Here is a 13,599-nt window from a genome sequence, read left to right on the forward strand (position 1 = left end):
ATAATGTTATTCTGGATTAAAAACACATGATATTTCTTTTTTTAAATGTACTGACTGATGTATTTCTCCGTCTCCTTTATGTTTACGGTGATCAGGTTAACCTCAAGGTAAAATGTTGCTAACGGTGTTTGGTTTCAATTTGTAAAGAAGGGTCCAGCAAATATATGTATCTGTTCATTCTTCAAGTTCATTCTTCTTCTTTTTTTTTCTTAAACGTGAACATGTTTAGTTTTAGTTTTTAAAATATGCATTATATATATTTTTAACACGTTACTAGCAAATCTAATAATATATACTATATTACATTTTGCAAGGATTTAAATTATATATATTTGTAATAAATATTATCTGATTTATTGCCCCATGGAGTAAACGATAAAAATGCTATAATTACGAACATTTATTTAAATTCATTAAGAATAATGTACATCTTCATGTACATCTGTCTCATGCCATAACCATTCAATGCTTTACGCCAAATGAAAGGTAAACATGCAAAGTCTTAAGAAGAACTGAAAATACATGATGATGGTGGTGATAATGATGATGAAAGCTTTTGTTTTGTTTTGTTATTATACTATGCAATTTAAGTTACCTTTCCCATCAAATGTATTTTAAAGAGGTGTTTATTGTAGTTATGGTGTTATGCCTTGATGCTTGTCAATTCATTATCTTCGATTTAAAACCAACGACTAATCAAAACAAAAAGTACTGACAACAGGTGGCGGTAACGCGAGTTTGTTGAACATGCTCATGAAAAGACACCACCGTAGAAGAAGAAGCAAGCCGAAAGAGCTTCCGTTGATATTGAAGTCCATCGACCACAGCCTGCTGTCGTGACTGTCATGGCTTTCCTCTGCAGAAGTGCGGCTTCCCTCCTGAAGTCCTCGAGAGCAGCACCGGCCGTCCTGTCTGCCGCGCGCCACTACAGCCCAGGTGTGTGTTTAAAAACATGTCTGTGTCCTTGTTGTGGCTGCATGGACAGGTGTCCAGGCCACAATGTCAAGTCTGCGACACTGAACGTGAATGTGCGACGCGTGTGGAGCAGACTGCTCGTCAAGTTTGTTATTTTATTCATCTGTGTTTACTAGTTTTAACTTTGCACTTCACAACGTTTGAAGATCATTTCTTAACATGTTGTTGACATTAGGACCGTGTAGAGGGGAATTACACCCCACAAATTAAATTACAGTTGTGGTTTCTATGACTTTGAACAGCCCAGATACATTTTGGGAATTTTAGCATGTTTAATATGATTTATTTATGGATTGCAGAAACAAAAATACACAACATAAAAACCTTTGATTACGCGAAATCACTTATTTCTAACATTATCCCAAGATGTCAAAAGACAAAATACATAAAACTAAACCTGTAATCCAAGATTAATTCACCATTTAATAAAATAAGAAACGCCCAAACTAAAATACCTAAGTGTAACAAGGACATATGGTTGGCTACTGTTATGTCATTCCAAATGTGACTACAAAACAAGGAGTCTACTGCAGAGTCAAGGTGATTTAGGATAAGATTGATATTCCTTTATTACTCCCGCAGTGGGGAAATTGCAGGTAAAGTGCACGCAAGAGACGCATAGAGATTTGTACAGAGATGTGAGCAGATATGCACGGATGTACAGCTTTAAGACATGCTGAGAGAAAAGAGAGACTTATTTTCATCCATTTGTATAGTCCAGTACATAGAGGAACAAAAAGCAGTAGCAGTTGGTAGGTCCTTGTGGGTATGTACATAGTAAGGTCCAGGTAGTTGGACAGCGTATGGACCAGTCTAGAGGTAGGCTTTAAAGTGACGAGTGCAGGACGGGTCTTTGATGATCCCGAAGGTCCTGTTAGTGCAGCGTGAGGTCTGGGGACAATTGTTTTCCCCTTTTACGACAACAATTTGCATTGTTACCATTTGATAATAAAAGGCCTAAAGTTCTGTACAGCATCTTGGAAAAACATGATATTTTTTTGATATTTGCCAAGGAACAAAAGCACGCTGTAAAGCCTACATCCTATTCTACATCGTTTTCAAAATTCTGAAGCCATAATGCAGCAAATATTCAGGTTGAATATGTTTTTCTTCTGCCAACTAAAAAGAGGAAAATATTGTTGAATGCTAAAATTCTTAATATGCATAGGTAGGAATTAAGCGTGAACCTATTTATGTTGTACCATGGTGCTACTTATGTCAGTGGCTCGATATGTAAACTGTCAAAAATAATTGCAATATCCCAGAGGGAAGTCTGTTTTTCAGTTTGGTTCTCTCTTAAAGGCCTAACTTGCATAAAAGCTATATTCAGGCACCCGCCACGGCTCTTGGTTCAGTAACTTTGCTCCTCAAGGCGTATCAGGGGCAGACCGGGTCTCTTTTGTGCGTTGACACAAGGCTGTTGGAGTTGATCCTTCACCTTTTCTTAAATGATTAACCAGGAATCTCACCACTCTAGTGATCCATCACCTGGTTGAAAGTCTACACCGCTCGTGTCGAGTCAACAGAACAATGACACGCCGTGCACTGGAATATGTGCAGGTCTTGAAAATCCTGAAATTTTATTGAAATTTAAATTATTAAATGAAAGGCCCTAAAGGTATTAGAAATGCTCTCATTTCCAAAAGTCTAGAATATTTTCTTTTGCTTGCGTTGATAGCTATACAATGTTGTTGGCACTACTGCGAGCTACAGTAGCTAGGAGGCTCTTTGTCTCATAATGGTCAAGTTTTGTTATATACTTTTTTGTTATATACTGTTGGAAAGTACTGGAAAACAGTGACTTAATAATAAGTGATGTTAGGCCATATTGTTCCTACTGGTTTTCCATCAGTGTTTCCAGCATAACTAAGAAACAGTTATTAATTCTAAATGATATGTGCTGTTTAAAAAGCTCAAACAAGTTTTAAACCGTACTCTGTGAACCTTGCAGAAAGCTCCAAAAGTCTTATCATCGGTGTCATCTCTTCATGCAGGTGCTCAGTATGAGTACATTTTGGTGGAAAAGCGAGGTGAGAAGAGCGACGTGGGTTTCATCCAGTTGAACCGGCCCAAAGCTCTCAACGCTCTGTGTGACGGGCTGATGAGGGAGGTGGGACAGGCCCTGGATGCCTTTGAAGCCGACGGCGGTGTCGGAGCGATCGTCATCACCGGCAGTGACAAAGCCTTTGCTGGTGAGAGAACTGAGTGTGTTTTCTGGGTTTGTTTCCCATGATGCATCACTAGCGAGCTCAACTTTTGTGTTTTTCAGCGGGAGCGGACATTAAAGAGATGCAGAATCGAACTTTCCAGGAGTGTTACGGGGGAAACTTCCTGGCTCACTGGAATAGAGTTTCCACAGTGAAGAAGCCTGTGATTGCAGCTGTCAATGGATTTGCTGTGAGTGTCTTTTTTTTTTTTTTTAAGTTCATTGATATCATTTATCTTTTCAATTTTGAGCGGTAGTGGGATTTCCAACAGATAAAGGCAAACATTACATTCAAATAAAAATCCTTTGAAGCAAGAAAATAAAATATAGAAAGGATTAAGAAGAAAACTTCCACCAGATGTTCCAGAAACAAATCAAAACAATAAAAAGGAACAGAACTAATTTTCAAAATACCCCAAAACCTGGGGTGTCTTCAACCTTCTGGCTATATTGTGTAGCTTTAACACCGCATATCCAGTATTTTATATGTTCAGGATGCACCAAATATAAATGGGGTATGAATCAATGAAGAGAGACAAGTCCCGGTGCAAAGGCGTCTTTGTGTCATACTGTATATTCTGTTCCAGCTCGGTGGAGGCTGTGAGCTGGCGATGATGTGTGACATCATCTACGCTGGAGAGAAGGCACAGTTCGGCCAACCAGAGATCCTGTTGGGGACCATTCCTGGTAAAGACTCAGTATTATCTGCTTTCCTTCCTGTTCAGACGTGACTTCCTTATATCAAAGTTACCAGATTCTTGCTTTGGAGTTCATGATGTCTGTCTACCTGCAGGGGCGGGTGGCACCCAGCGGCTCACCCGTGCAGTGGGCAAATCCCTGGCTATGGAGATGGTACTTACAGGAGACCGAATTAATGCACAAAATGCCCAGCAATCAGGTAACAACCGTGTCTGAAAGTATGTTTACTTGTATAAGTATCGCACTTAACTACAATTTTGAGGCACTTATGCGTGACTTGAGTATTTCCATTATATGCAACATTCTACTTCATCTCCACTACAGCCTGCGGACGCTTTTCTGCCAGAAAATGGCGCTATAAAGACACAGGACCTTACATTAGACTCTACCAGTGTGTGTACCTAATAAGCTGATGTGTCTTCATTCATTTATTATATCTAATTCACTAGCTTTTTGTGTTTCAGGTTTGGTGAGTAAAATTTATCCGGTGGACCAGTTGGTGTCTGAAGCCGTTAAATGTGGCGAGAAAATTGCCGCCAACTCCAAACTGGTCTCTGCTATGGCTAAAGAGGCTGTTAATGCAGGTGTGTACATTTAGTTTCTACTAATAAGTTGAACATCTTTAAACTTACTTGACTGAATACATTTTAATTCTGTTTGACTTGTTCCCTCTGTGTGATTGCAGCTTATGAACTGACTTTGGCGGAGGGTTGTCGTTTGGAGAAGCGCTTATTCCACGCTACTTTTGCTACAGTGAGTAGGAGAGCCCATCTGAAAGGGAGTGACAGAGTGGATTCTGATTTATGACGGTCCAATCATGATATGTGTGTCTTAATTTTTCCTGCAGGATGATCGTAAAGAAGGCATGACCGCATTTGTTGAGAAGAGGAAGGCCAGTTTCCAGGATAATTAGAAAAGAGCAGACCAGGAGCTCGACCAAGGACACAAAGTTCCCGTTATCAGCGGGTCATTTCCTTATCGGCAATAAGTGGAATGATGCAAAAGTCCTGATCGTAGTGGAACAAACCAGATGTTTTTATCCAGAATTGGCACCGAGTGATTGCAGTGAAGCTCGACCTGCTGAGGTTTGATATCCAATACATTTGCAGTCTGAACACAGGAGTGCTGGTTTGTATGTGAATACTATGTGATAGCTCTGCCAGCGTGTAGCAGGTGGAATTAGTTTTCATGACTTGTACTGACTTTGCCTTTTCATTTTCACTATCAAATGTTTGTCTGCATTTTGTAGGCAACTTATTTCTCTGTACATTTTGCAAATAAATATCTCAAGTGGTTTTCATTTACGAAGATATTTAAGATGTATCTACGGCATAACTGTATTGGGGGTAAAAGCAAACGTATGTCTTTGTGAAACTTTAAAGTTTCTTGTCACCAAATAATCCCAATTGTGACCAAGTGGTTTCCAGTTTATCAAGCATGACATGTATGTGCTATAGACAGTACTGTAGTTTCTGATAATACATATTTTGTATGTCTAATATCCTTGTTAATATTTGAAAACTAGACTGTAATTATTAGAACCAATCCTTTTTACCTGAACTACCTTTTTTAAAGGGCAATACAACCCCCCAAAATGCAGTTTTCCACTTATTAAAAAGTGATTAGTCTTCCTTCTCTAATCTTATCTCTTCCAGCAAGAAAAATCCTAAAGTCCTGTTTTATAAATTACTGTAAACTGTTCTCTTCAGCACTCATAACTGTCTACTCTTAACAGTGACTGCAATAACTCTTTATCAATATGGTTGTAAGTGTCTGAACAAGTTAAATATGTTAAATATCAAATCATAGTACACCATTTATTTCAATGTAGGTCATACCCATTGTATTTCATACTCTGCTAGAAAAAAATGTAATATAGAATGCCACAGAAATGTAAAATGTATCACAGAAAGTCATTTGAAAAGCCATAGACCTACATGTTTGTATTACGTCATAGTATAGTATGCCATGAAAATATAAAATGTAATATAGTATACATTATTTAATGAAAATACCATCAAAAAAGTAATAGTATAGTATGTCAAATGTAAGTTAGAATATAGTATGTCAAAAGAATCCCCCAAAATCTCAGTATAGTATGTTGATACAAAATGCATATTGTACAACATTGAAAAAAGTCATACTATAGTATGTCATAAATAATGTCTTAACTGTCTTGCTGAGCCACTTCTCTGGTCAGAAATTAGGTGTCCATTCCCACCATTACGGTAAACTAGTACTTCTCATTTGGAATCAAAGTGCTTTGGTCTGTGCAGAAGTCCAGATTGTAAATATGGAAACGTGATTTATCCTCTGAATAACAATTTACATGTTTTACTTCAACTGGAACAGTTTTGATTGATTGCCAATTAAGGAGCCAGCATACGATTTAGGTTACTCAGGAAAAGTTTATTCTATAATGACATTTTTCGCACCTTTAAAAAAAATCAAATACAAATAAAGAATAGCACATTTTTATGACATACTAATGTTATACGAGCTGCAAAGACTATTTGACTAATTGCATAGTCAATACTATGACTTTTTATGGCATATTTTATGATTATATTTGTTTATAATATAGGTTTTTATGACATTTTGGTTGATACACAATTTTTTTGTGGCCTACAATACTAGGCATTTTTATGATACAATAAGATAATCCTTTATTAGTCCCGCAGTGGGGAAATTGCAGGATTGCAGCAGCCTTGCATACAATAGAGACACATAGTAAAACAATCAAGTAATATAAATAAAATAACAAACAGTAGTAAAACAGTAAGAAAAGAATACAGTAGCAATCTATAGTATACTGTAATATTTGTATGACATTTTATGGCAATTGGAATGGGAAACTATACTATGACTTTGTATGACATATACCAAACTGACATTTCTCTGAAATTTTTCTTAACTACTAAACTATGAGCTTTTATAACATTGATATGACCTTTTCATGCCGTACTGTACCATCTCCTTTTTGTCATACTAGATATTTTCCTGACTTTTTTTAAATGACATACTATATTATCATTGTATGGCATACTATACTATGACGTTTTTATGAAAAACGTTGTTGTTGCATTCTATATTTCTTTTAACAAACTTCATAGGCTTCTATTAATTCAATCAATGTGTACGCCTACCTCACACCACTAGATGGGGCTCTTCTGATACTCAAAGACAGAAACTGGATAGAAGATGAATTCAGGGTGCTGAGTGTTTCGTAGACTCGCACTGGGCTGTAGGTTTGGTAACTTTAATGCAAACACCAGAGCTCCAGGGCATTTCTCTGTTCCTCTACAACAGTTCTCAACATTTTTTCAGTGATGCAAAGCATTTTGGGTTGAAAAATCTGATTTGGGTTGAAAAATCTGAGAATCTGATTTAATATAGAATATATAATTCAGTTTAAGAACTTACACTTATATTATTGAATATTTATTAAATATTTTTAATTGATGCTAATTTTAAATATATTTTTTAAATCTCAAGTACCCCTGGGGTGCCTTCAAGTAACCCCATTTGAGAACCACTGCTCTACAACATTCAAAAAAACATGATTGGTGTTGAATAAAAGCAGGAAAGAAATTCCATGACTTTGCGGATGTGATGTCATAAATGGAGGCGGGACAATCTTCCAACAGGAAGTACCCCTTGTCCCTAGGGTGAAGCCCACTCAAAGGCCAATGACAAAAGATTTAGACAACATTGTTAGAAATATATTTAAATCTGTCACAAATAAATCAATATAGCCTACCTGAGTTATCAAGTAAGATGAAATAACATTCAAAAATGTATTTAAAGTTTTGTTTTGTTTCAAGCACTGGGATAGTCATTGCACTTCTTGGGACAGTAAAGAAAAATTGAATTCCCATGTAGTTTTGTTCAATGTTTGCAGCAGGAATGCAGCAACTGCATTTATATTGTGATCAAATTCAAAACCATGTCATGATTGGTCAGTTAGCTTAGCCAACTAACTAATGGCGAACTTGGTAAGTAAAAGCAATATATTTTATAATCAAACTGACATTATATAACATGGCTTATTTGTTTACATACACATTGTGTGCCTCAAGCAAATTAATGTACTTATCCATATATTAATTCAATAATTATATATATATATATATATATATATATATATATATATATATATATATATATATATATGTGTGTGTGTGTGTGTGTGTGTCTAAATGCAGTGTATTCACCTATACCAAAAGCCTATATGAGACCTAACATGTTACATGTATGTCTATGTTGCTGCCTGAAATCTGACACATTTGTATTACATTATTGTAAAGTTTCCCTGCATGGTTTCTGTCAGTATGTTTGACATTCCACATGAACAAATATGTTCGTTTTCTGATAAATGCAGCAATTGGCTTAACAAACAAAGTGCCAAATGGGTATGTAATTTAAGCACCAGTATTTTGGCAGATAAATTGTCTCACCATTTTCTAATCCTAAAAACTAGTGACCCAGATTACATCTGTGCCTTTGACATTCTGAAACAATTTGACAGAAGGAAAACTACACGTGGCAATTTCCTTTTAAATAAACATATTGCCGACTTCAAAATGATATAGGCCTAACGGCATTCATAACGTTATCCACCCAATGCAGATGAGCACTACTTGGTGAAACTGAGTGATAGTTATACATGTTATTCAAACTGGCTAGAAGAAAATAGAAAATAATGGATAAGTTGCAGCACTATATGTTTGTGAAGAAAAACTGTTCATACCAAATTGACTTGTGATTTCTTTATACTTAAAATATTAAACCCAAATTGTGTCACAGTGCAGGTTTTTGCAGTATCAAATATCCAAAAGGCTCGATTTGAATTCATAACCAATTGTCTCGGGACAAAAATACGGTAATGATGACTATTTCAGTAAAATGATACATTCAAATGTTTATGTAGCTGTGTTGCTTGGCAGCAAAGAAAAATACATCGTGTTTCAAAAAACTTAGCCTAAAAAGAATAGCCATACAGATAAGCTATTAAGTCTCGCACATCACCCATTAGCTGGAAAAAAAATCAGGAACACATAAAACGATGATTTTGACTTGGAAATAAAATCCACCAGAACAAATGTGGTTAGTGTGCGCTTTCTTAAGCCGCTCCAATCATCGCAAAGCACCTTTTTTTCTCTCTCTCTCTCTCTCTCTGATCTTCACACGGCGGCGCCCCATATATTCACAAGGCCATGGCCTAATTGATTTTTATTTTCATTCAATATTCCCCTGGAGCTCGCTTTCTTGTCAGCAGCCCCCTGGAACCAAACTTTTAAAAGGAGAAGAACAAAACTCGTCTTCTCACTCCGCGGGGAAGCACAAAAGTCTGCGGAGAGGGCCCGAAAAGAAGCTCCTCTTTGAGACTACCGAAAGGTCAAAATAATAAATGTAGACTCAATTGAGGCTCTCCACACTGATAAAGGGGGCAAAACGTTACATTTTGGCAGTGCGGACCCACATAGCGTGATGAACTCATTTAAAGCAGCCGGGATAAAGAGAGAGCAGCATGGTTCCAGAGAGGGAGAAAGGGGCTTTCATGCTGGCAGACAGGCCTGGCTCCTGCATGGGCCTTTTCTCCTTCCCTCTCATATTCTTAAACTGCACTGCCTCTGTGCCACTCAGTCATGGTGACATTACTTTTTTTTTTTTTTTTTTACATAAAAATCTTTTTTATATTTTCATTGATCTATTCATACCAACGTGAGCCTAACATTATATCATTTTCATAATTTAAAGGAAAGCCTGTCAAAATGTGATTTTGAATCAAGAAAGCATCTACATTATTAGTATGTTCCATAGGCTATACTATAAACTTGTAATGACTTAACAAATAACGATATTACTTCTTTCATACGAGTGCTAAAAATAGAATCCAGTGCGCTCTCTCTGGATTTGGCTCTTCATGTATTCACCGTTAGACATGTGCTCACCGTGGGATTATAGCAGCTCTGCCACGCGCTCAGGCCAATTTGTTGACAGTGACATGATCCAAACATGTTTGCCTCCCGTTTCACCTGATTTTCCTCCTCACCTGCACGGAGCTTACCTATACATGCACGCCCTGCATTGACGCTCCACCCTGTGTTGAATGTCAGAACTGCACACATTCTCTTTTGGTTGATAAAATAATACAAAAATAAAATATGGCCCCAACAAAAGGAAATATTAAATGTGCAGCTCCTTCCTGCACAATTAGCACAAAATACATATTATTTTAGAGTTTAGCAGTACACACAATATTCATCTATGCCTTGAGATGTTCAAAGAGGATAAAGCAAAATGCATAGATGTGGTCTGCAAAGCATAAATATCATGAACATTCAGCTAATATTTACAGATTAAAAACCAGCAATAAAGTAGGCTTCCAACATGGATCTCCTGTTTATTATCAACAGCAGCTGTAAGGATCGTAAATGCAGTATGGGCTATAAAACCACAAGCCTGCAATGCTCAATGCTGACTTGATTTTTATGAAAGCTATTTTTATAAGCAGATCTCTTGCTTTTTACTTGTTCTTTTTTTTTTAGAACCTGCGGTCATGGAAATAATTCCTCAGCACTTTTCTGCCATCCAGCTGAGAGTTTCACATATGAAACAGGCAGGGGGGGATTTCATCTGACAAATATTTGCATTATCTCACATTCTTGGCACCAGGGACCGTGTCGGAATAACACGTTCACCGGTGTCTGCTTTAAATTATGCCCACCCAAGGGTGTCAGGAACCACACAGACCGAAAATGAACCAATGCAGTTTGTCGGACTAATGGCAACCCTATTTTATAGCTTGATATAGATAAGCTTCCATGTCATTAGATCATATTTAGTTAGTTGTTAAAGTGACTTTACATTTGCATTCATAACATCAATGTAAGCCATATTTCAGACATGTACAAAATAAAAATAGCTAATATATATTTATGTATGTTAAAAACTGGGATTGCGAACAGACAACGGGGTTTGAGTGATGATTTAAACCAATTATATTGAGTGCAGCCGTTCTTTTAGTCTATGGTGTACTACATGGATGCCGTATTTTTGTAGGTCAACTCGGGAAGTCTGCGTCGCATTTGGGATTTTTGATTATTGCAGGCAATAAACTTTTTTCAGCAAGATCATCTTCACAACGCATCATCATAATATTTTTTTAGGCGTGAATGTAATCAGCAAAAGTAAAAAGGTAACATTGATCTTTACAAAATACGTTTGCCACTATCTCTCAATTGCTGGAAGAAATGTCATATTTAAGCAAACTGGCAGATACAAAGTTATTTGCAGAAACCTGCAATAAACACTATTAATATATTTTCAAAAGCTGCAGGCTGTCTGAATTTAAGAAATGATTTGCCTCAAAAGTTGTGTTTTAACCTAACCTGTCAAGAAACAAGTATATCCTTTAGGCGTCCATGATGTAAACAAATAACCAGAAGTGCAAACATACTGCGCATGTCTTACCCAAACGAACCCGGAAGTAAGGTGGAGTAATCGCTCTCACTTCGCTTCCGTACCAGCTCTGTCATCTGTGGCTGCCAGCATGGTCGTACTGAAAGGGATCCCCTCAGCGGTATCTCCTGACCTGCTGTATGCTCTCGCTAAAATGGGCCACGGGGATGAACTGGGTATGATATTTAATCACAGAACATCACCTAGGTCGCCTCCAGTGGTAACCTATAGCGTGCAGCTGCAGGGAAGAAGGCTAACCCAAGATAAAGTCAACACCAGTGTAAAGAGTGACAGAGACGTACAGCACCAATGACCTGCAGACTGTCAAAAGACACAATGTAACATACTCTAGTTAATTAAGTAATTCTCTGAATCAGTGTTTTTCTTTCTTTCTTTCTTTCTTTCTTTTAGTTCTTGCTGACGCTAATTTTCCAGCATCGTCCATTTGTGCTTGTGGTCCAAAAGAGATCAGAGCAGATGGTATGTAAATAGATATATGTAACAAAAAATTGTGTGTGCATTTATAACCGCTTTTGATCTGTACGTAGGTTTGGGAATACCACAGCTTTTGGAGGCCATTTTGAAGCTCTTGCCCCTGGACACCTATGTCTCTTCTCCGGTATAGGACCCGTGAATCTTAAGTTAAAACCACTGACACGTTTTTCTGTCGGCTACTTTTGTCGCCTTTCTTTTCATTGATTGAATCTGTGCTCGTGTGCTTCCCAAGGCTGCAGTCATGGATCTGGTAGACAGTGACAAGCAGAGAGGTTTATCTGTCCCTGCGTGGGGCACCTACACGCAGCTGCTGGGTGAGGCGGGGTCGCAGGTAAAGGGGCGTGTCCACCTCGTGATTAATGGCCTCTGTAGGTAACGTAAAGTTTTCCTGATTTCTGACTCCTTGTGTGTTCATTTCTGCTTCCATATAGTCTCCTCTTGAGAAGGTGGAGAGGTTTGCTTTCTATGAGCGAGCCAAGAAAGCCTATGCTGTTGTGGCAACAGGGTGTGTATTTCCTCTGCCTTCATTTGATTATTAAACCTGAATGTTTCATTCTGTGTCTGTAAAATGAGTTCAGAAGCACGTGTCACTTTGTAATAGTTAAATTGTAAAGCCTGATGACTGAATTTGCATTTAGTTTCACTTGATTCCCTCTGTGAGTTTCTTAACAAATGATATGTAGGCAGTGATTTAAAAAGTTTGGAACCAGGCTATTTTTTCCCACAAATAACATTTTAATTAAAGAGTATGATTTGTACAACAGAATGCTTAACAATTTCCACAAAAGACTCATTTCAAATATATCTGCTCTGTCTGCTCAGGGAAACAGCTCTGTATGGCAATCTGATACTGAAGAAAGGGGTCATCTGAGCTGCTACAGTGACACACACACACAGTAAAATATGATCAGATTAATCTCCAGTTTACATGTCGCAGAAATTATGTTGTAATTATTGTCTGTTTTGAACATGCATTCCAATAAATAAAACACATGAAGTCTTTGATGCATGTGTTAAAGGATTTTTATCAACAGATTTAGATATTATTTATCTTTTTTTGAAGACAGTTTCATGAAATTAAATGACACTCATTTATCAATATATTTCCCCATGTATCAGCTATGTGTCAGATCTGAAATGATAGGGATCTACAGGGTGAGTTGAAGGATCATTGGTGGTACAGATCATCCATATCTTCCTCTGGTTCGCTGTGCTTCCTCTGAGATGGTACATAAACGACAACTTTAGTGTTATCTTTATAAGGGATGAGCTTCAGGGGGTCTTTGTGGTACAGGTCATCCATGTCCTCCTCTGGTTGAAGGTGAACTCTGACCTTACTTTCATCCACGACCTCGTGGCTCAGCAGCTCCATCTGCACAGGTGAACCCTGGTCACGGTGATACAGCTCGTCCTCATCCTTCTCTGGTTCAGGCATTAGTGGAGCCTCACTCGCTTTGCGGTAGACTTCATCCCAGTCCTGCTCGGGCTTGTCTGGGGCCACCTCACTGAAATTAGGGTGGTCGATGTCATCTTTATCCTCCTCAGGTTCCTGATGGTTCTTCATGTGGGCATCTTCCTGCCAGGGTGCTGCCTGGATGTCGGCAGCAGGAAGGGCATCCAGGTTTTGGATGTGAGCATTGAGATCATCCATTGAAGGATGGTACAGCTCATCCAAGTCTTCTTCGGCCTTCAGGGGCTTTTGGTCCTTTCCGCCGGCTGTCATACTCTTCCAAATCATCATGCGAGGGTCGATGCCGTAT

At 38.0% G+C, this 13,599-nt stretch overlaps 2 protein-coding genes across 2 annotated transcripts; both read left to right on the forward strand.

The window, feature by feature from the left end:
* Positions 1-827: 827 nt before the first annotated feature.
* Positions 828-5,402, forward strand: echs1 (enoyl CoA hydratase, short chain, 1, mitochondrial). Its single transcript, XM_079229778.1, has 8 exons — positions 828-936; positions 2,970-3,167; positions 3,245-3,372; positions 3,769-3,868; positions 3,975-4,079; positions 4,345-4,464; positions 4,566-4,633; positions 4,728-5,402. Exons 1-8 carry the CDS (start codon positions 846-848, stop codon positions 4,791-4,793), a joined length of 876 nt encoding a protein of 291 aa, XP_079085904.1. The 5' UTR covers positions 828-845; the 3' UTR covers positions 4,794-5,402.
* A 6,013-nt stretch (positions 5,403-11,415) lies between these two features.
* fuom (fucose mutarotase) lies at positions 11,416-12,931 on the forward strand. Its single transcript, XM_079229373.1, has 6 exons — positions 11,416-11,520; positions 11,756-11,824; positions 11,893-11,963; positions 12,072-12,170; positions 12,271-12,344; positions 12,662-12,931. The coding sequence occupies exons 1-6, from the start codon at positions 11,436-11,438 to the stop codon at positions 12,708-12,710; spliced, it is 447 nt and encodes a 148-aa protein (XP_079085499.1). The 5' UTR covers positions 11,416-11,435; the 3' UTR covers positions 12,711-12,931.
* The last annotated feature ends 668 nt before the right edge of the window (positions 12,932-13,599 follow it).

Source organism: Taurulus bubalis (assembly GCF_910589615.1).
Source record: "Taurulus bubalis genome assembly, chromosome: 14".
Classification (NCBI taxonomy): domain Eukaryota; kingdom Metazoa; phylum Chordata; class Actinopteri; order Perciformes; family Cottidae; genus Taurulus; species Taurulus bubalis.